General features: G+C 39.5%; 1 protein-coding gene across 3 annotated transcripts in view; it reads right to left on the bottom strand.

The window, feature by feature from the left end:
* The window catches only part of nbeab (neurobeachin b), a 196,115-nt gene that overhangs the window by 146,234 nt on the left and 28,529 nt on the right, over positions 1-21,352 (bottom strand). For all 3 annotated transcript variants that reach the window (XM_040130608.1, XM_040130604.1, XM_040130605.1), the window contains 4 exons: positions 4,483-4,714; positions 3,493-3,593; positions 3,156-3,251; positions 2,419-2,540 (listed from right to left, as the gene is read on the bottom strand). In XM_040130608.1, the coding sequence (XP_039986542.1) occupies positions 2,419-2,540; positions 3,156-3,251; positions 3,493-3,593; positions 4,483-4,714 (551 nt within the window). The remainder of the gene's footprint in view (positions 1-2,418; positions 2,541-3,155; positions 3,252-3,492; positions 3,594-4,482; positions 4,715-21,352) is intronic.

Raw genomic sequence — 21,352 nt, 5'->3', positions numbered from 1 at the left:
TCTTCCTTCTGCATAATAACCTCGGGGTCGACATAATTTTTCAATACCTTGCACTATGCAGACAGAGAGCAATTTGCAGGAATAACTGACATGTAACTCTTAAGATTCTTATGAGAATTATGTTATGGTGTTTAAGCAGTCAGAACAGTAAATACCTGACGTGAGACTACGGAGACATATATAATCTCAGCAGTGAGGAAATGCCACCTGTGTACAATATGAGCAGGCCCTGTACAGCTCACACCCTTCACTCACACATGAATACAAACACATGAATACAAACCATGCAATAGCACTAGATCTCTATTCTTACCATACTCGGGCCGGACATATTTTTCATACTGATATGTACTCACAAAACTCCTACAGTTTTTACGTTTATAACAGTCTCCCATTTTCGAACCCCCCCCCGCCGCCACCACCCACTGGGATCACCTAAAACAAGCATACCTCTTTTTCAAGGCAGATAAAGAGCAGGCTTTTATATTGCTTTTATATTGCAGGGTGCTCGCAGGGCCAGAGAAATATAGAGCCCCACACCTAGCTACCACTGAGCCAGCCAAAAGGTGAAAAGCAGCAACTTTGGCCCGCTTCTGAAGATACAATTCTTTTTTGTTTTTCTACATGCCCTGCCACTGAGCTATGGGACCCTCGGAGAAATGCATAAACAAGATTATCTTGGCATATCTCACCCTTTTTGTGACTTTGTCAGTAAGTAATTGTTGCCACATGAATACAAACAACTTAGCTTAGCCTATGCTTCTTTTTTTCTTTTTGATGTAAACACATCAAACAGACCAAGTCCTTCCAACGTGAGTAGAGTCTTTAATTCAAACTGTGTGATCCAGGTAAAGCAAAGGCAGTCATTAGATGATAAACACTGAACAAACTGTTATCTCTGACCAACAGTCTTCCTCGTCAGCCATCTCTACCTTTTCATCTTTGTTATCCGCTCTCACTTTCATTCCCTTCCACAATGTTTTTTATGTGTCACATTGTATTCTGTGATTTTCTCTCCAAGCTACTCTCATAAAACAGACAGAACAGCAGCTGAACATCACTGCGCTTGTGGGTTATTGATTTGAGCACTAATTACCCACAAGCCCATGCAAGAGCTGGTATGTGGGCCTTATGTGGCAGATATTCAAATCTAAAATTAATACCTCCACAGTGCCTCCCACTGCAGCAGTCCACCTCTGTAACAGCCAGTACCAATCATTGTGGTTCATGCTTCCATGGGTTTTAATCTCAATAATCTGACTTAATTCCCTCTCTCTCTATTATAATTCATGAACATTATCTGGAAAAAATGAAGCCCTTTCACAAACCACATTACATAAGTGTTGCCAGTGTGTGAAAACTAGTGTCTGTAAAACTACTTTAACCTTGAAAAAACAAGTTCCAGTCATAATCTGCTTGGATGGGAAAAATCATTGTAGGTCACAGGGTATCAGAAAGCATATTGCTTTGTCAACTAGAATTACCCCTTTGCGGTTAAATGCCCCCGCCAACCAGTAGAGTTGCAGTTTACATCAATGTCTGTCCAGAATCATGTAATATATAGTGAAGGCTTTGAAGGAGTTTGATAAAAAGGTATGAAGTGTATTTTTTGGCAGAATGGAAGTTATTACTATATTGACATGTATGATACCAGTGAATATATTCCAATGAGAAACACATGCTGTCTTCACAGAGATACTATTTTTTCGCACACATCTTCAACCCGGCAGCACAGACGATCTATACAATCACCATAGTTTCAAGGTGGGCACCCAAGATGAGTGTCACAAATTCAGTGTCTGACCAAATGCGAAATATGGTCACAAGTCCCCTTCTGTTCCTGAGTTTGGCGTAGAATAATGGCCAGAAAAGTGTTTTTGCCAAATGTTATGATGTTACAGTGTAGCTGAACTTTTGCTTTTTATATATAAAATATCATCAGTTCATCATTTTATCCTAGTAGACATTTATTTGAAATTTTATCATAATTAGCGTATGAATTCTTCAGTTATTGTTAAAAACGTGTTTTGTGAGGTCACAGTGAGCTTTGACCACCAAATTCTAATCAGTTCATCTTTGAGTCCAGGTGGACATTTGTGCCGAATTTGAAGAAATTCTGTCAAAGCTTTCCTGAGAGACCATGTCCTTAAGAATGGACGGATGGACAACCTGAAAACACAATGCCTCTGGCCATGGCTCTCTCCAGCAGGGAGGTCTAATATAGCTGCTGATAGCTTTATAGGTCTCTGCCGAGAGGGAAATGATTTCTAATACAAAACTAAAGCAATTAGATTGATGAAAAACAAGAAAGTGTAATTTTATTCTCTTTGGCATTATAATGTAGGCTCACAGCAACTGTGAGAGAGCTGTACGGAGGACACTGGAAACATGGAGCACAAATGTAGTTTGTGTACCCACCAGTAGAGATATGGTTTGTCCTTGTCAACATTGATATTATTCAAGGGATCCATTCTGAACCAGGTGTTGAACGTAAACCCATTCTGATAAGGCCACTTGGCAATAGGAGGTAAAGCAATGGCCTGGGACAAAAACAAAAAGAAGGCAAAGGACACAATCGAGACACAATAGATTTAATTAAACTACTGGGATAACTCAATTACTTACTTTAGTAAACATGCTTTGGCATGATGCAAATAGATGCAAAGGTAATGAACAGTATTTTCAACTCTGTGGCAAGTGTAATGTCACAGGCTTCCCATCTCTCTCTACCCATTTCCTCTACTACGTCTCTGGTTTTTCTCAATATTTCAGCTCCTAAACTATCTGCTCCGAACTGCATCTATTTTAGTTACACTAAAATGTCAATCTTTATTACATAGGGTAGGTTACTCATATTTTCTAAACTATAAACCCTTTAATTCATCTATACTCTTCCTACACTTACTACACATATATACATATTGCTGCGATAAACATAGAATTTTACAATTTCATGACATATTTCATGATTTATTTTTTTGTTGAACACATCATGCATAATCAATTACTGTACAGTACAAGAAAATCTTTGTTCTGTTATTTATTATGCATAAATTATCAGTTGTTTTACCCTGATAACCTGCAGGCTCCATAAAAATGCATAAATACATGTCATTTTAAAACTGAATGAAGAATAGAAGAATGTGAATGCTTACTGCTGCACTGCGACCAGGAAAGTTGAAGAAGGCATCTGGCCCGTGTCTCTGGGGCATTTGATTCAGCACTGACAACATTTTGACTGCATGCCTTGGCTGCAAAGGTGGCAAAGATAAAAAGAGTAATAACGTCACGGTTAAGGCTCTCTCTCTGAGCGTTTGGACTGCAGTCAATACACTGTCAGTTACCACATTCACTCATTCTGCAGTTAGTCAATTACGGAACAAGCCCCAAACAGATCAGCGTGATAGATCTCTGGGGGCAGCTATAGTGACGGTGTCAAACCAACAAACACTTCTGCCCAACTCATAGCATCCGGTCCCTGCTATCACTTACCCAGAGGCCTCCTTCCCCTCGTAGCATGCTGAAGAGCAACTTCAGTTCTTTCACCGTGATGCTGTAGCTCGCTAACACTCCCAACATGTCCACTAGCAAGTCTTTAAAGGCAAGACATGCACATATCACCACACACACACACACACACACACACACACACACACACACACACACAAAAACAAGAGGGGTAGGAGGAGAGAGGGGACAATCATCAAATGCAGCTGCATTTAACAAATATTATAATTCATCCTCACTGCAGAGGAGGTCTTCATGGTGAGAAGTATTCATATTCATCAACTCCCAAGATAATAAAAACTTTTTCTTTAGTTTAACTTCATTCTCGCTGAATTCATTGTCTGTGAAAATCCATATTTATCAAAGAAACACCACCACTGCAATTACATGGAAACTGACTTATAAATCAATGTGATGTCTACATGGTAAGTTGTTTAACTTAGTGGCACAGTAACACTGCAGGGAAAATGCATTTAGTTTCCTCAGCCTAAACGTAATTTACGAGTTACACAAGGTATGGATGTAATTTCCACAGTACAAAATATCAAGGTGACACTGACCTCCACAGACAATCGCACCATGATCCAAATACAAATTTGAGGGGCTCATTTCAGAAAGCCTATATGTATCATAGAGCAACACAAAAAAAACCCATGTTGTAGCCCCAACAGACTGCAATGTTGCAATGTTCATAACAGATACTGAGATATTGTTCTGAACCTTGTACATGAACAAAGTATTTGTAAAGGGGAAATTCTGACCTTATGGTGCGAGAAAAAAGTTCACAGTTCACAGTTCACAAAATAGTTTTAAAAGTTTGGCGTTTCAAAGATATATTTTCTTTAATCATGTTATTGTAGACCTTTGGTGCATGACTGTTTTGGAGCCCCCTTGAGTGGACACTGCAGATGGAAATGAGCTTTTTCCATCCAAAATCTATATCGCAAACAAGGCCTGCTCACACTATTATCATACCTGCAATCATGTCTTCCACCGAGCTCATTTTGAGCAGCACCTGCTGGATAAGGCCCACCTCAGTGCTGGTTTGCAGGTTTCGAACACTTTTTCGAAGGATGGCGGTGAACATGCTCCAGATTTCAGCTTGACAGGTGACGTCACAGTGCTCCAACAGCTCCACCATGCAGCCAATGCTTTCCGCGTCCTGGATAATGAAGTTTGTCTCCATATCAAACTCACCACCCACCAACTGCAGAATAAGATGGGACAGGGATTATGTTAAAATTATATTTATTTCTTCTGTTGATTTAATTTTCCAGCATGAAGCAATATGAATTATACTAAACTTTCAGGGTGAGCACTGCTGTTCAACCCAGTTTTCAACCCTGTTCTTGATAGTTTTTTTTCTCTAAGGGGAAATTAACCAAGAGGACCCTTTCAAATATTTTCCAGGTCACTACTCTGATGTTAAAGGGCTGGCCAGCGCCGGAGGAAGAAAGTGGAGATCTCTTTCCTTCTAAAAGGTTTTGATCAGAATTTAAGCACCCATGAAAATAAAACTGCCTGGCATTTAATGAAAAGAGGAGGGGAAGGGAGTCCCTATTGCCCTTCTGCTCCTTTTGAGTCACAAAAGATAATCAGTATTAAGAAAGTGGATAGCAACAATCAATAATGCAGTTCTTCAAGTGCAACAGGCATGTAATTAGCCCTCTAAAGAAGTACATGGTATACATGGAGAGCACTGACAATAATTTGCTGGTGGGCATCATAGCAAGCAGTTGGAAAATGGGCCTAGATACCTGCCACCAGTACTGTGACTGACAGGTAATAGCTAGGTGAGATCAAAAACAGCCTAAAGTAGTTGGAAGAGACTAGTTCATGTAGGTATAAATTGAACCTCAATCATCAGATCTTGGGGATTTGATAGACAGTCTTTCTGTTTTTTGTGCTGATAAAAACAAAGCACAGGCTCCGCAAAAGGTAGGGGTTTTAATCTCTCTCAAGTATAACACCCAGCAATGTGCATTTAAAAAGGAGAAATGCTGCACTGATGTAAAAAATGAATCTGGTAAAACACAGTTGTGCCACGTTTCAGTCTCTCCATTATACTGTTGTTGCAGGTATGTAGATCCAAGCAGTATAAGTGATACAATGAATCTTAATCAACAAGATTTGCAGCAAATTATGGTGGCAATATAATCTGGAAAAATTAAAAAGCTATTGCCTACATATTTTGAAAACCACTCCAATGCTGAAAAACAGCCTGGAAACCAGACAGCTTCATCAATGAGCACAGAGAGCAGAGACTGACATTGTTCAGTGAGGCACTAAAAACAACAGGAATTCACAGCTTGAAAACTCATGGGTTGGGGGTAATATGCAGCCTGAGTCAGCTCAGTGGCTAAAATGTGCAGAAGACTCCTATAAAGCTGAGCAAGCTGTAACAAGTCCGTCTTCTAAATATAGGCACTATGTTAACTGGTATGGAAAATGAAAAGACTGGTGGAAAGCTCGTTATCGGTATGCAGATTGTCCTCAATGCCAAACTGCCTGCTCCTCCCACCGCCTGCCTAATGCCATCCTGCATTCACTCAATCACATTAAAACAAAATCAAGCATATACGGCAGTATACTAACCGTATGACATACTTCTGAGGACAAAAACCTAATAATGGAGTCTATACAGAACCTGTCAAGTTCCCTTCTGCTTTAAGATCATTTACAAATTCCAGTGAAGGGACAAATGTCTGGCTATCGAAGATGAATATGTTCAATTACCTAAAGTGCAGCACTATGACGCGCAAAAGAGAAAAAGTTATTCATATTCAGTTCAATGTCATGACAAAGACATCCAGCTCAAGGTGCTGAAGACAGGAAAACTGTGGTGATTTCATGAATTAACAGTGACAACTTTGTGAAGTGTCTTTCCCCACTACCACAATGTGTTTATGTGGTTATTACTTTGTGGCCTTTGTGGCATCAAGGATACCAGAATATCAACTGATGATGAAGGAAAGATTTTTTTGATGGATCCAGAGGCTATCAAAGGCTGTTCATCTAAAAGTAAGTTATTATCATCAGACAAAAGGCTGTACTGTTACAGCCACCATGATGCATATCACCCAATATTAAATGCAAGGAGGGGAAAGAGTTGTGATGTCTAGACTAAACCTCATCATAGTTCAGTGCTATTGCCATTAATCACACCATTCATGGGCACGTCAAGATCCTGAGAAGTGGTGTAATTGTAGATTCAGATCCCCCTTTTCACCAATTATGCTACAAGGGGTAAATAAAGACATGAAATCACTGATTACAGACTTAATACATTGAGAGCAGAGCTTTTCTGAGCCATACAGAAATTCTACAGAGTAAATCAATGCAGAGTCTGAATACCACTTAATTTCTGTGATGTAAAACCCATAATCAATGTTAAGAAGTACATGACCAAATTATTTGTATACAGGAGCAAACTGCTACAGCCTATTTATATAGTACAATGGTAAAAACAGTAACATCTTAACTAAAATACATCATGGTCCATTAACACGTCCCATAACCAGTTCACTTAATTATAACAATATGCAGCTGCTTTATAGACTTACCTGAAAAACAAAATGTTAAAAATGTATGGGGGTCCTGTGCTGGGAAGTGGTTTAGATGCATACCATGGACTGTTATCACAATGTCCCTGGTTTAATTTCAGTTGGGGACCTTTGTTGCATGTCATACCCCTCTCTCTCTCTCCTTCATTATTTCCTGTCTTGAACTCTACCGTGGCCTATCTAATATAAGCAAAATGCCGGAAAAAAAATTCCTTACATTTTTAAAAAAATACCCAATCTACATATAGAGCCACACCTTTGCTATTACACAAATACAGCTATTATTTTGTTTTCTTTGCTTAATTTTGTTTTGAGATCCAATTAATTGAACATGAAAGCCAAAATATCCCTATGTTCTCACAGTTGACAGGGCAGGTCTGACAAAACCTAAACTATAAAAAGGTCCAAAGACCTGTCAACAGAACTTGAGATAACCGTGTTGAGGCAAAATGTTGGGAAGAGTATACAAATTGATTGGATGGACTAGAACTGGTGGTTAGAGCTTAATTAGGTCCAAATGTCCAAATGACTTTAAATGAGTTTCAAAGTCCCTCTGCAGAGATGGAGGACCTGCAAGAAAGACAACTATATCTGTAACACTCCTTTAATTAGCCCTTCTTGGTAGAAAGATTCCTAGATTCCTCTCATAAATTAAAGGCATATGGCAGCCTGCCTGGAGTTTACTTTATGACAGTAAACCTGACAGCACAAGATCAAAATATTCATTTGTCTGGTGAGAAAAAACACAGAGCATGGCCTGAATGCCATGATGCAACCCAAGCAGAACCAAACAGCCATGGTCCATTGCCTGGCTAATACTGTTCCAACAAAGATGATGATGATGGTAGCAGCATAGCCAATAGGACAATGCTGCACTGGCTTCATGACCAGAGTCTGAATGTCTAGAGACCCAGGCACCAACCAAGGTCTGGGGGTGAACCTATTTGAAAATCTGTGGAGAGACCTGAAGACTACACCTATGACTGTACTCATTCAATCTGACAGACACTGAGAGCATCTTCACAAAAGAATGCCACAAACAGCACAAAAACAGTTGTGCTAGATGGTAAAAGCAAAGAGGACTTAAAGGGGTGATTGCTGCAAATGGTGCATTCAGAGAGTAATGAAGCGTCTGATTGTTTAAGTAAACAAAACATTTCTATATTTTACATTTAACAATTTGCAACATTTCTACAGATTTTTTGCACTTTGTAACTTAGGTCTATAACACTACTAAAAGTTGACAAAGGCATCTGCCAAAGCCATGTATTTGAAATATCCCTGGGCATGAAATTCTTAGCAGCTTCACGATGCAATGCTTAAGGTAATTAAAAGCTGTTACACTAAACCATGGCAAAGTCTGTGGCCACTGCTAAATCAACTGAAGAGGAAAAGGCAAAACATGCAATGTGAATTTTCACTCCCTCAAAACTCCACTGTAAGAATTATATGTTTCATTTTCTTTCTGACTCCCTGCTGACTCTCATATACTTATTAAAATGCTATAACAGCATGAAACGCTGACAGTGAGAGAATGTGACTGTACACTCATTTATTTTGTGCCTATCTTTGACTTCTACCCCTGATGGTTTTCGATGATAGAACACTACTAGCCTTGGTCTGTTTACTGCAGTTAAACCCAACGGCAGCTCAGTGTAGTGGTAAAACTGAGCTCCTCTCCTCAATCCTTTGTCTCTGAGACTCAGAAATGATAGAACTATCAGTAATCTGCACAATAAAAGTCCTGCTCTGGGAAGGACACAAATGTCATAAATTCAGATTCAAATGAGTCAGGACATTCAAAGAAACAAAGGTTAATTTAACAATACCACATTTACTTCTGGGCTGCTGTATTGATTATACTGTAAAGTGTTTCCTTATTAAACTTCTTGCTACCTGAAATGTAAGTATGTTTCCCAATGGGAACTGAATCTATGAATTAATTAAAGGCCCTTACAATAACTTATAGGCCCGGCCCTGGACATAAAAACATTGGAAAACTAAAAACTACGACTGAAACCTAATTAAAATGGCATATATGAATCTGTATTTATATGATACGTGATGATTCATATTATGCATTCTGTAGGAGTTACTGTAGGCTTTATCTTGCCATGTGGTCACCATGTAGCCATGAATTGGCCAGTCAATCTGTGTTGTGCCTCTGTTGTTCACAGTTGCCACTGGACCCGTGGATGTCAAACTTAGCTGATTCATGAGTAAATACTTAAACGCATGTTATACTTATCACAGACAAGATAAATGATTTTCAGTTCAGTTATCTTTTCACAAATAAAAAAAAAAACGACATCATTTGCCTTATGTAAATAATTACATAAGGCAAATCTCCACAGCCTAAAAGTCTGTTTTTTTTTCTGGATGGGAGAACTGTAAACTGATGTTATGATGATGACCCCCTCAGAGTTTATTCATTCATATGGGAGAGATGAACTACAGTGTGTATTGTCTTTGTATGTGGCTAGGAGCTCAGCATATGGTATGTCAAACCCAACAAACCATTCCACGTACAGAATGTTCATTCCTGTCTCTGCGCCTCACTGAAGGGTAGAAATGGAAAAATAATGGGCTCTGACTGAAGTCTTTCAGGTACTACAAGTGTTTCAAGTCTGCGTTGCTGTTCTAGTAAAAGACAACTTGTCAGTCAGAATGTCAAGTGTCATCTTAAACAGTCAATTTTCTAGCATTTCTTTGAGCGCACCATAATTCAACATCAAAGCGGCATAGAAGTTTTATACAGTGTGAATGGACTGAATTGCAGAGGCAGAAAAACCACAAACACACAGACTTCCAGAAAATCTTAGTGATTCGAAAGCCCAGTGTAATGGAGTTAAGCAAATTCAGCAGCCAACAAATTATACTATATGATGCAAGTACCAATGAGCTGGTTCAAATCAGCGTTTTGAAGACACAGGTAAATCTAACCAATTTCCCTGTTCCCAGGAGAGGGGCCCACGGCAGGAGGAAACCTGCCTCCTGCAGCTATGACTAATCATATAATTTCAATTAAGAATATCTGCTCTGGATTATTAAAATGCTCAGAAGCTCAGTGGAGCTGTGTGTCAATGATTTGCAAACCAGAGAGGAAGGTTATAGGAACAACACTACAATGTGAGGCAAGAGAGTAATACGATTTTAATTAGACTCTAACTGGTATCTGTGCAGCTCAAGTTGGCAGACCTGTCAGGGTGGTTACACTAGAGTGGTAAGTGACAACTGGCTGCATTCAGTGTAATAGCACAGAGACCAAGGGAGAAGGCCTTACCATTTACAAACCAGAAGTAAAACTAGATTAGCACTAATGTCTTTCAGTCACCCTTACACATAGGAGGTTCACTGAATTGCTCACAAGCTTATATGGGGTTAGTCAGTTTGACATGGCTGACATGGAAAGAATGAGATCCTGTGATGATAGCAAAAACTCAGCAGAGCTTGTTGTGCCTGAGGAAAAAAAAGAAGCTAAGCCATTATAGTCATTCTTTAATGTGCTGGGAATAGCATTCCACCAAGCAGGCATGTATTTTACTGTGCAGCAAAAACAAAAAATTGTTTATGTGAAAGCAATTAAGGAGTGTGCGTTGGTTAATTTTTCACCCCTGTGGTTCCTCTCCTTTAGCGCAAAGGGGTTATGAGCCTCAATCAGGAATGTTTTTTTTTTTTTTTTTCCTTAGAAAAGATTTCATTTGCACGTCATTGTTCCTGTATGAGGCAGGGAATTAAGAGAGTTAAATCTGAACCCTCAAGAATCCCTCCACTTTCAAATGTTTCTGATTAGGTCAGGGCTGAAGGCTCGCTGTCGCCATGGTGACAGGCAGCAAAGATTGGACTTGAGACAGCTTCCAAGGGAAGCCTACAGTGGCCACTAAACTGGGTGAAAATAAATAGAAATGATGTCCTATTTACGAAGACTGCTGGTGGAGTGCGAGCATTGCAGTGAAGGAGTCACTTGGGAGCAGATATGGAGAGGAGGGAAGTCCTCGCTGATATTTTTAAATTAATAAAATGAGAAGGGTTCTGGGTTCAAAGATAAATTCGCCTAGTCTTTCAGATGTTGACAGTAGCAGAGCCTGAGGAGTACCAGCGACCTCACCATTTTTGAAGAAATGTTATAAGATGTGCAGCAAGCCCTTCTCCCTTTTTCAGAATCCATTTTTTTCCCCCTAAAAATCACTACAATCACACTAAATTGGTCACGATCATCAGAATCCGAGAATGCACTGGCTTGGTAAAAGTCCGGATACACCCATCTAAGGTTTGCCCATTAGGATTGTTTTGCACTCACACCAAAAGAGTAGAAGCGAGCTCAGAAATCGATTCAGATTATATATCATATATCTTATATACATACATATATATGTACACAGACACATAAACGCACGCATACATACACACATACGCACGCATACGTACACACATACGCACGCACACACACACGCACGCACGCACGCACGCACGCACGCACACACACACACAAACACACACACACTTTGGGTAAACTGGTAAATTTGAGCGCACCAAGCAAAATAACAAGGTTCAGCTAGAGAATCTGAACAGCCTGCAGCTGACTTTTAAAGACCAAATGTAGTCAAAGGGATAAAGTATGATGAAAAACATGGTATGCAAAAGTAAAGAGGAGGAAAAAATGAATTGACCATTGTGCAGCCAAGTGCTTAGCAGCACCAGAGGGAGTTAAACACAAAACACAAAATCCGTACAGAATACTTGGATTTTCCAACAACCCCGCTGACTTCACAGCCAGTCTAAAAAAAAAACTTTTTTTCAGCAACAATGAGGCAAAGGCAGATTAATGTATTTGAACTGTTCAAAAGGAAAAGACATAAAAGAGACATGAAAATAACACAATCTATTCACAAAGGCACTAGCATTAATAACTTTAGATTGTCACAAATAATCTGTACATCAATTCATCCTTTTCATTAGAGTCACTCTTTTTCTGAGTATGCCATTGAAAATATAATGATACATTTTAAAATTCCTATATTTTGAAGTACAGGTGATATTTTTTATTATAAAGTACTACAACAAAAGGCAAGGTAAAGGAAAAAGATAATTATCTTAAAGTGGCAGTAATAGTCCCATAATAAGGAAACTAGGGGGTTAGAGCATTAATTGTACGTGCAGTATATTAACACACTATTATGCTAAGCTGCCAAGACAATGATAATGAAAATAATTAGTCATACTCATTGGTGGTCATAACCATATGTAGAAGTGACTTTGACAATTATCTAAGTGATAGAGCAACTACAGAAAAATGAACCTAATGTGGAAAACCATTTATGGAGAAGAATTTGCTCATGCGTGAAGACAAGAAAAAAAGATTCCACAGATTTGCCAACTGCACATATTGTCTAAGCATATGTACTTATCACATGCCAGAGTGCCAACCGGAGTGTCAGCTGAACAGAGCCCAGGTGCTAACCTGACAATCATTAACATTTAGCTCCAGTCTTTCTTCAATGTGTAAATGCTGAAATGAATGAAAGATGTATGAAAATATTATGCAAACAATAGCATGCATTGGAACAAAATGGCACTGCCACTCCAGGGAACTATTCTAAAGAGTTAGGCTGGAAGCCTAGCCAGAGCCAATCTTTCCTTACTTAAAAATGTCACCAAAATAAAGGTCAAGCCATTTAAGATAGAGGGGTGTGGAACATTGGAGGCGGAGTGTCAGATATGTAACAAATGAGCTTATTGCTTCTGTGGTTCCATTTAGTTTGATGAATGGGCCTCACATCAATGCTGAACCATGCTAATGACCACACTTCAAAAGTCCTATGTACCCACTCTGCTCCGCTGATGAGTTAGGCACAGAGCTGCATACTGACTGAGAGTGAAAAAATAATTGTTCTTTTTCTCTTTAAAAAGGCAATAATTGCCTAGAGAACACACAAAATTGAAAAAGAAACAGTAAAGGGAAAAGAGAAAGGAACAATGAGCCAAGGTGGCAATATTAATTACTTCTTTCTTGTATATCTGTTTCATCCTTGCTTTGTTTATTGTATAATTATGGGCAAAACATTATGTGCTTTCAGATTACCAGACTTTTAAAGTTTTAGAAATGCTGTACAGCTCAGACCTCAAGACATTTCTGTCCCAAACTGTTGACGTGGGGGTGCACAATTATTTTACTGATCGCACAATAATTCCAGTTGGAGAGACCTGTGACTAGTGTGAATGATGGTGATAACAAAAAGTCACAAAGTCACTGTGTGTACATCTCGGCTGCCTCCCTCCCTTCTCATTGAATATTGCTTTAATGAGAAGACAACTCCCATCTCTGACTCGTCTTCAACATGCTCCAACCACAAGCGCTCTTCATCTATGGCTACACCAAAATCAAACATGTTGAAAACTGTTTTAAACATGCTTGAAAACCGATTAGAGACACCCCTCAACAAGGTGACGGCGCTTCCTGGAAACGCATGAACTAGACGTGCTGTCATGATGGGCAGCGGCGTGAAATATAATGTACTCTATGTATACATGCAAACAGTAAGAGATCGCGAGAGACAGAGAGACCTCTTTGGCAATACTGTACTTAATTGTGGTTATACAAATTTGCATTTAATCTGTATTCCATTTAATAAAAAAATATGAGAGAGAGTGGAAAAAGAGAGAGAGAGAGCTGGACTCGCAACAGAAATGACAGCCTCTGAAGTGAAGAAACAGAGGACTATATTTTTCTCCTGACATGCTTGAGAGTGGAACGCTTCCTCATTTTCTAATGAATCCAGATTCATATTTGTATTGCCACTATCGCACAACCATAGGAAAACTGCATCTATTTAACTAAGGCCAATCATTTAATACTGGCCTTGTGGCTTACTTTCAACACAGGGATCTTGCACAGGTGCTAATCTCCGATTTCATGCTACAAGCAATACAAAACACAGCCAGAATCTGTTAAAAATCAATCAATCAGTCACCTGAACACACAAACTAGCATCGACCAGAAGTTAGAAACAAACTTTCGCTCATCTTGCTACAGACAGTAAAGCAGATGTGCACATCATAATTGATGGTACGATACGTGATTGAGTAGCTCTACCAAGACCGGTGAGAGGACAAAGACTGCATAATACCTACTGCTTTTTCTGTGTGACACCTGGAGAGTCTACTCTCCTTCACTAAAAATTAGGCTCAATCTAACAACTACCAGACAACAGCCACCTGTTATGTCCGAATTCGTGAGCACATCCCGTCATGTACAGTCAGAGTGTGGATCTACAGTAAACCCATATTTGACATCCATATGTCTGATATTGGTGGAGCAGTTTAACTAATTTGCCAAAAATCATTTCCTCATAGCTTCAACACAAAAATTATCACTTAAGTGATAAATTGGGAATCACTCGGGTCGAAAAGATGCAATTACAGTTCATGCAAGCAAGCATTAGTGACAATCAATCAGCAGTATTTAGAACGGTAGGTACTAAAGTTTAATGCCACCATCCCTCAATTACAGTCACTGTCCCTATGTTATGAAGGGAGAATCAAAATAGCATTTATTTACTGAACCCTAAACTTGGTTGTTGACTGTTTGACTGCATTTAAAGAGAGACTAGTGTAAACCTACCAGTAAGCACTGGTAGGTTCGGAGAGAATGTGACATGAATTAAAGACTAACTCCTTGCATGTGACCAGACTGTGATTGAGATGTTAGGAGGGCTGGTGTATTGTTTGTGGAAACACTGTTGAAGATTCAAAAATTACAGTGTTTATGCTTCACTGAACTGGATGCCTGCAGCATACAGATGTGGCTAACAAGCCCCCAGGAAACTAAAGATGAAAGGTGTTTCATAATGATTCATTCTGGGGAGTTCATCACTGGGGATTTTGGAAAATCTTTACAATTCATGGAGCCATGCTGTCTCTCTTCCCTTTTCTCACTTTCAGTACGAATTGCACCAATTTATCATCTGTCTATAAACATCTATTTGTCAATTTGATGACAACTTTGTCTTCCCATCCTCTGATTATCAGCTGAGCTTAGCATAGTCACAGTACATCTGTGAACTGAAAATTGACCCACTAAGAATTGAATTCATTACTTCAATTTTGTGGCAACTTGTGGAGACTAAAAGAGTCTAAGATAAAACACACACACTTTCAGACAAAGTTATTTTGTTTAAGCTTGTTTCAAGTACAACATCTGATTTGGGAAGTGCAATTAAACATCAATTGTCTCATTTTACTGTATCTTGTATCCGAGGAACCCAAATCAACATGAATTATTCCTGGCAGTAAATTTAACCTAATGTAAAGTTTATTTCACAGTACAAATTGCTGGTAAATTGCTTTTTTTCCTGGTATCAACTTTATTTCATAGTCACGTTGCCAATTAAAATCAGCAGAAATTTCAATATTTATCTTAATTACTTCAACAAATATTTCTAAATGAGGAGTATAAAATATATCATATTCATTAGAACAATAAATGAAGCTGATTTGTCATAATAAGACATAACCTCAATCTGCAGAATAAGGCTGTTTACACTAAATGATTACTGTATTCAGTGTGTATAAAATCATTTTTAACTCATAACATAATGTGTGGTAAGCTGTGCCAGGGTATAGGAAATAAACACGTTAATGTTTATGATAATGAAAGAATGTCAGGGCTGTACACATCAAAAGTAACAGGAGCACTGGAATGATGCAGTAGGGTTTTGGATTTGAATAAAGACCAAATTAAATATGTTCAAATGCCAAGTTCTAGCCCTGTCAATAACCTCATGAGCACTTGATTGTACCAGCTTCAAGTAGAAAGTCAATGCCATATTAAACCATATTTTGCACTGACTACATTGAACTCCAAACAACACGGTTCAGTCTGGGTTAATCGAAGCACAACAGGGGCACTGGAAGGCGGCAATTGGTGCAGATTCCCCTAATACTGAGAAAGCACTGGATCTCTAAATGGCCAACTTTTTCAAATTTGTCTGTCACTGGGCACATTCTAGGGGGGGTTGAGAAAAAGGCTAGGGGGAGAAGAAACAGTTCAATTTGTTTTGTCACATTTTTTGTTGTTTCCCCAAAACTATTACAAATGGGACCGTTTTTAATCTGTTGCTGGCAGCCAGCTTGGTAAATGACTATCACCCTGGCCTCCTGTCAACATAAGAGGAGGTATTCTGAAGGAATTTGTCAATTTTGAGACAAGACACTGATACAATCAGTCACGTGATCGTTCCATTTCTTGAAGTTACATCCAATTCTTGCTCCAACAGATGGTGAGCACAACTACTCATATTCAACAGCTATGTTGGGATTTAATGAAGACCAGCCTTAATGTTTGAACAGTTCTGAAGTTTGACCTAAGATTAAGAGGCTAGGGGAAGACAGCTTCACTGTGTACGTTTGTGAGTGAAGTGGAAATCAGTCTGGCAGAGAGTAACATGAGCCAATATGTTTACTGAGTGGATTGAGGTTATCATTAAAAGTGCAGCTGAGGGCAGACATGGCAGATTAAACGCAGTCATATAGAATTCACTGTTGCTGAGACTTGGAACTCCTCAGCCCAGCAGGCTAAGCCTCCAACAGCATTCAGACTTAAAGGCATGGCAGAGAGACAGAATTTGAGGGAAGGAGCAAATCAAAGAGGTGACAATGCTACAGTAGGAGAAAGACACTCGTAAAGGAGAGTGCACCAAAGAGTGGGAGAGTACGGTTGAAAAAGAGCAGAGAAGAGAGGGACTTACAGGCTATACTGACAGTATCAAGACAACACAATTTCATTTGCATGCATATATATTCCACTCACCAGTTCATTCAGGTTCAAAATCATGCATTGGTCTAAAGAAACCTACAAAAACACAGGGAGACTGGAAAGAACCAGGGTGGAGGTATGAATCCAGGAGCTTCCTGTGAGAAGACAGGTCTGACAACAAAACCACTAAGGCAAAATGTTAAAGATAAGTAAGACTTTGAGGTGAATCTGACTTAATAGTGTGATAAGGCAGAGAAATGGCTGATCGAGGACAGAGGGCAGTGCATCTCCTCATCTGATCTTCCAGTCATCTTCTGTGCACAGCAGAGTGACCATGTCCCATCGTGCATCACATCCACCCCATATATCTTATCCCATCTCAATCCTGGCAGTGTACAGCTGCATTAAATGTCCTGGTCTCTGCTCCCTGCCACAACAATATGTGTCATTTCATTTTTAAGATGGAATAAGACTGTATCCAATCTATCCAGGGCTAAAAAAATACACATCAAACTGAAAGAGCAACATCAACTAATGTAGCAGTCAACCAACAACAGTTGCCATCCAACGCTGTAAGCACGCATACACACAGATACACACAAACAGACACACACTGATGAACATTTATTCATTAATATCTAGAATTTAAAAAATTGCCTCCTTTTTCCTGAGACCTCCACCCTCTAAAACGTTTCCCTGAACTGACACAGCTAATACAATTATAACAGTCACAGGGAAAATTATATCAAATCATCAGTCCCTGAGCAAACACTAAAAGCTATTTGTGATTTTTTTTAAGAGGAAGGGAATAAGTGATCACACAAAAAGAGCACAGATGCGCAGAAACATGACCTGAATAGTAAAAGCCCCTTCCCATGTCAAGTGTATGAGGCCTTACCTCAGGAAAGGTGTGTACTTTGTCCGTTTTCATCTCTTCTGCCAGTAAATTAATGGGTAAATGAGATGTAGCAAATCTCAAAAGCACAGAAAAGTGCAATTTGTCTAGCTGCCTGGACTTAAAGTAAAATGGTCAGAATGTTTGCTCATGCTTACACCTAAATTAGAAGTAACAGCATGACTCCAATTTCCATCTGCAGAAAATGGAATAAATGGAAATACATGTCAGGTATGGTAAAATCATCCAGTCCTGTTTGCCACTTAATCATACAAGAGGTTATTCAATTTCAACCTGAAATTAGGGCACAAAGGACCATAAGGGTCCTTGTTATTTGAATGTGTGAGGTCACATTATTCATAATTTAACCCGTTTAATAAAAATACTTTAAAACTTTAAACCTCCCTGCTAATAGGAAATATTTAAAACAAAAAAAAATACAGCTACAGAGAGTATTTGAAGGAAAATGGGTCATAAGATCAGAGTTTTAAGAGTTTTGTGAGAAGCTGCATTTATTTTGAAAAGTTAGCCCGCTCTGCATGCTGTGGGATCTGGATATTATTCAGATCCCAAAAGCCAGAGGGGTGAATAAATTGAAAAGTTTGAAGGTGAAACTGGAGAGCAATGGAACTTAAGGGTCCAGTTTTTAGAATAGGATGTCATATCATTCATATATTGATCTGCCCTGCAAAATAAAAATAACAAATTTTCACCCCACAGGATATATTTAATGCTCATCAACTCATCTGGAAATGCTAAACTAATAACAGAACATGGGCTTTAAGGGGTTGAAGTAGCAGGGGCCCTGAAAGATTCCTTCCATGCAGAAGGCTATGAAGTGACTGATTATTATGTATAAGGAGCTGAGATTCCCTCGGATCCTTCCCCAGACACAAGCTGCCTGTCCTGATTTCAGCACTGTTTGGACACTGTTGGTGGAACCCAGTGAAGAATCTGCGCTCGAATTCTGATGTGTCAAACAGGAGGGTCCGCTTTAAGTGAAGCTGACAGGTTTAGCTTTGCAACGTGGAGTTCTCCCTTTCTATGAACTCATGCATGCGTAAAACGCTTTTATACGGTGTCGTCACTGTCTACCCTCAGTTCCTCAGTTCTATGCCAAACTCTGTCGTGGAGGCCTTTCATCTGTGGGCAGTCTTGAGCTTGACTGATACAAACTAAAATGGGGATCAAAGACCAATACTACTCGTCTGTTTGCTTTTGAATGGCACTTAAGGAAAGAGTATGAGAGCACTTTGCCTTTCTTCCACTCTACTAATTAATCACACCTTTTAGCTGGCCATACTCAGTGGGGCAGTTAGTGGGAAAGCGATCTGGGTCCAAGGAGAAAAAAAAAAAAAAACTCCCCAAGCCACACTGCTTTTCCTATCTCATAGTCACAGTTTACTCTGTGGCAACACAAGCCTGTTTACTTTTCATGTGGGTTGTATCATGTGGTCATTCCTCTAATCCCTTGAAATGCCTGGAATTGTGAAAACAGGAGAAGTACTCACCTCTCCAGAGGGGGAGAGGAAGAAAATTAAAAGGCAATCTTGCAGGAAATATCTCTCGTAAAAGGAAAGAGGGTGTGCTGTGTGAACAAATCTACAAGGAAATCTGACTGAATGATAGTGCTAGTAACAGAACACGCGTCACCCAATCGGAGTGGTGACCTGACTCAATAACAAACCCATTGGAACCACGAAGGACAACCAGGCCAAATTTGATCGACAGCACAGACATCAAACAATCCATTAGTAAAATATTTTTTACATGATCTGAAAAGGAACACCGTGTTAATCCAAAGAAAGGTTGCAGAGACATGAAGCTGCTGCACAAAAACTATAATCGTGTGAATTGGTAGATACCATAAATTAGTTATAAATTTGACCCAAGATAGACAGTCACCTTGACAGTACTCTGCACTGCAGTATTCTCCTCTGTTCAGCTTTATTGACGTAGTCAAGCCATGTGATATAATCCTATAAAACAGGACAACTGAAACAAACACATCTTCCTCTCTATCTCTGAACACACAAGTATCAACCAAGCCCCTCTAATACCCAGCTAATTAAGCTCATTAGATATGGAGCAACAGTTGTGAGCTGGTATTAACCCCACTGACCTTGAGATATAATTTGGTTGAAATCAAGCTCACATTTCAAAGACATCATGTTGCATCTACGCTGGGTGAAACAGACAGCTGGGCATAGACCCAACAGTCTAGAGGTTTTGTGACTAGCCGTTTTCTCCTGCTCAACACTGCTTTCAAAAACATATGCTCTCCTGATTTCTGACATACTATAAAGAGTGAAGCAAGGTGCATCCAATCCAGAAATATGTGCTGCTTTTTTCCATGTGGCATGGTTCGGTGTGATGTGGTGCAATTTTGGTACATAGTGGTGCAGAGCAGAGCTGAGGGGTTTAAAGGTCCACTGCTGATATAAACATCTCTTGCTTGATAGAGGAAACAAAAGTGCACTGCAATGCAGACACCAGGGGGAGAGAAACAAATGCAAGATAGAAAAACAGAGGGGGTTGGAATGGACCTTCAGAAGGCAAGAAAGGCAAAAAATGAAAAGGGGAGGACAGCAGAGAGCTCCTGACTCTGTCCTCTCCAGATCATCAAAGTGTCACATCTCTTACCAGGCTAGGACCGGGACAAGATGTCCTCCGGGTTAAAACAGAGATCAGTATGCAGGTCACAGAACTAAAGAGGGGAGAAGAAGAAAGTGATGGAGACAGTCTACAGTGTTTACTGCAGCAACTCCCCACTTCCTCTGTCTGACCACAACACTAATGACACCGTTTCCCCCGGACAATTTATCAGCACTCTGACAGCAAGCCATGCTGGTTTTCTTCAAAGAGCGATTATGATATTGGCAAATCTCAGATGACACATATAAACACAGATATCCTCCAGATAATAACAGTGTTAAACATACAGCAAATATTTCCACAAAAAGAAAAAAATATGTAAAATTCATGTGCTAGAATCATTTCCTAAATTCAGTTTCCTTTTTGGTCTGCGTAAGGGCAGATTCGATGCAGCTAAATAGAGCCAAAAATTAAGGTCATTGTGGAGGAGTAAACTGACAACACACATACACACACTGTTAAAAATCTGGTGCCAGCCCACTATTCTCCCTCCCAACCATGATGAGCAACTAATAAAATATCCTGTGGGATGGGGGCTGATGCCTTTATTCCTATAAAGTGAAAGTCATTCCACCAAGCGAAAATCACAAAAATATACTTGTAGCTATATACTGACATCAAAGCCCTCTGCCTTAAAGTGAGTCTAGCAGGGGTATTTTGGTAAAGTACCCTTTTCCCACTGGTTTTACGTACAATTAGCTGGGTAAATAAAGAAAGCATATATTTTCTTTATTAAAATTCTTAGGGGAAAAATGTAAAATGCTGATCCCTACAACAAGAATAGAGCTCATACCTTGTCACACTCTCCCTCTCAACCTATGCTTTTAACACCAAATACAAGCATAAGCAAGCATAAGCATAATATACAGCACCACCACCACTCCCGCCTCCCACCGTTTTTTTTTTTTTTTTTTGGCCTATATATCTGTGATTCCCACACCCACAGATCCTTGCCTTGAGCCTGTACATTTAAATCCC

Source organism: Xiphias gladius, chromosome 7 (assembly GCF_016859285.1).
Source record: "Xiphias gladius isolate SHS-SW01 ecotype Sanya breed wild chromosome 7, ASM1685928v1, whole genome shotgun sequence".
NCBI classification, from domain to species: domain Eukaryota; kingdom Metazoa; phylum Chordata; class Actinopteri; order Istiophoriformes; family Xiphiidae; genus Xiphias; species Xiphias gladius.
This window is presented reverse-complemented; position numbering and strand designations above follow the sequence as displayed.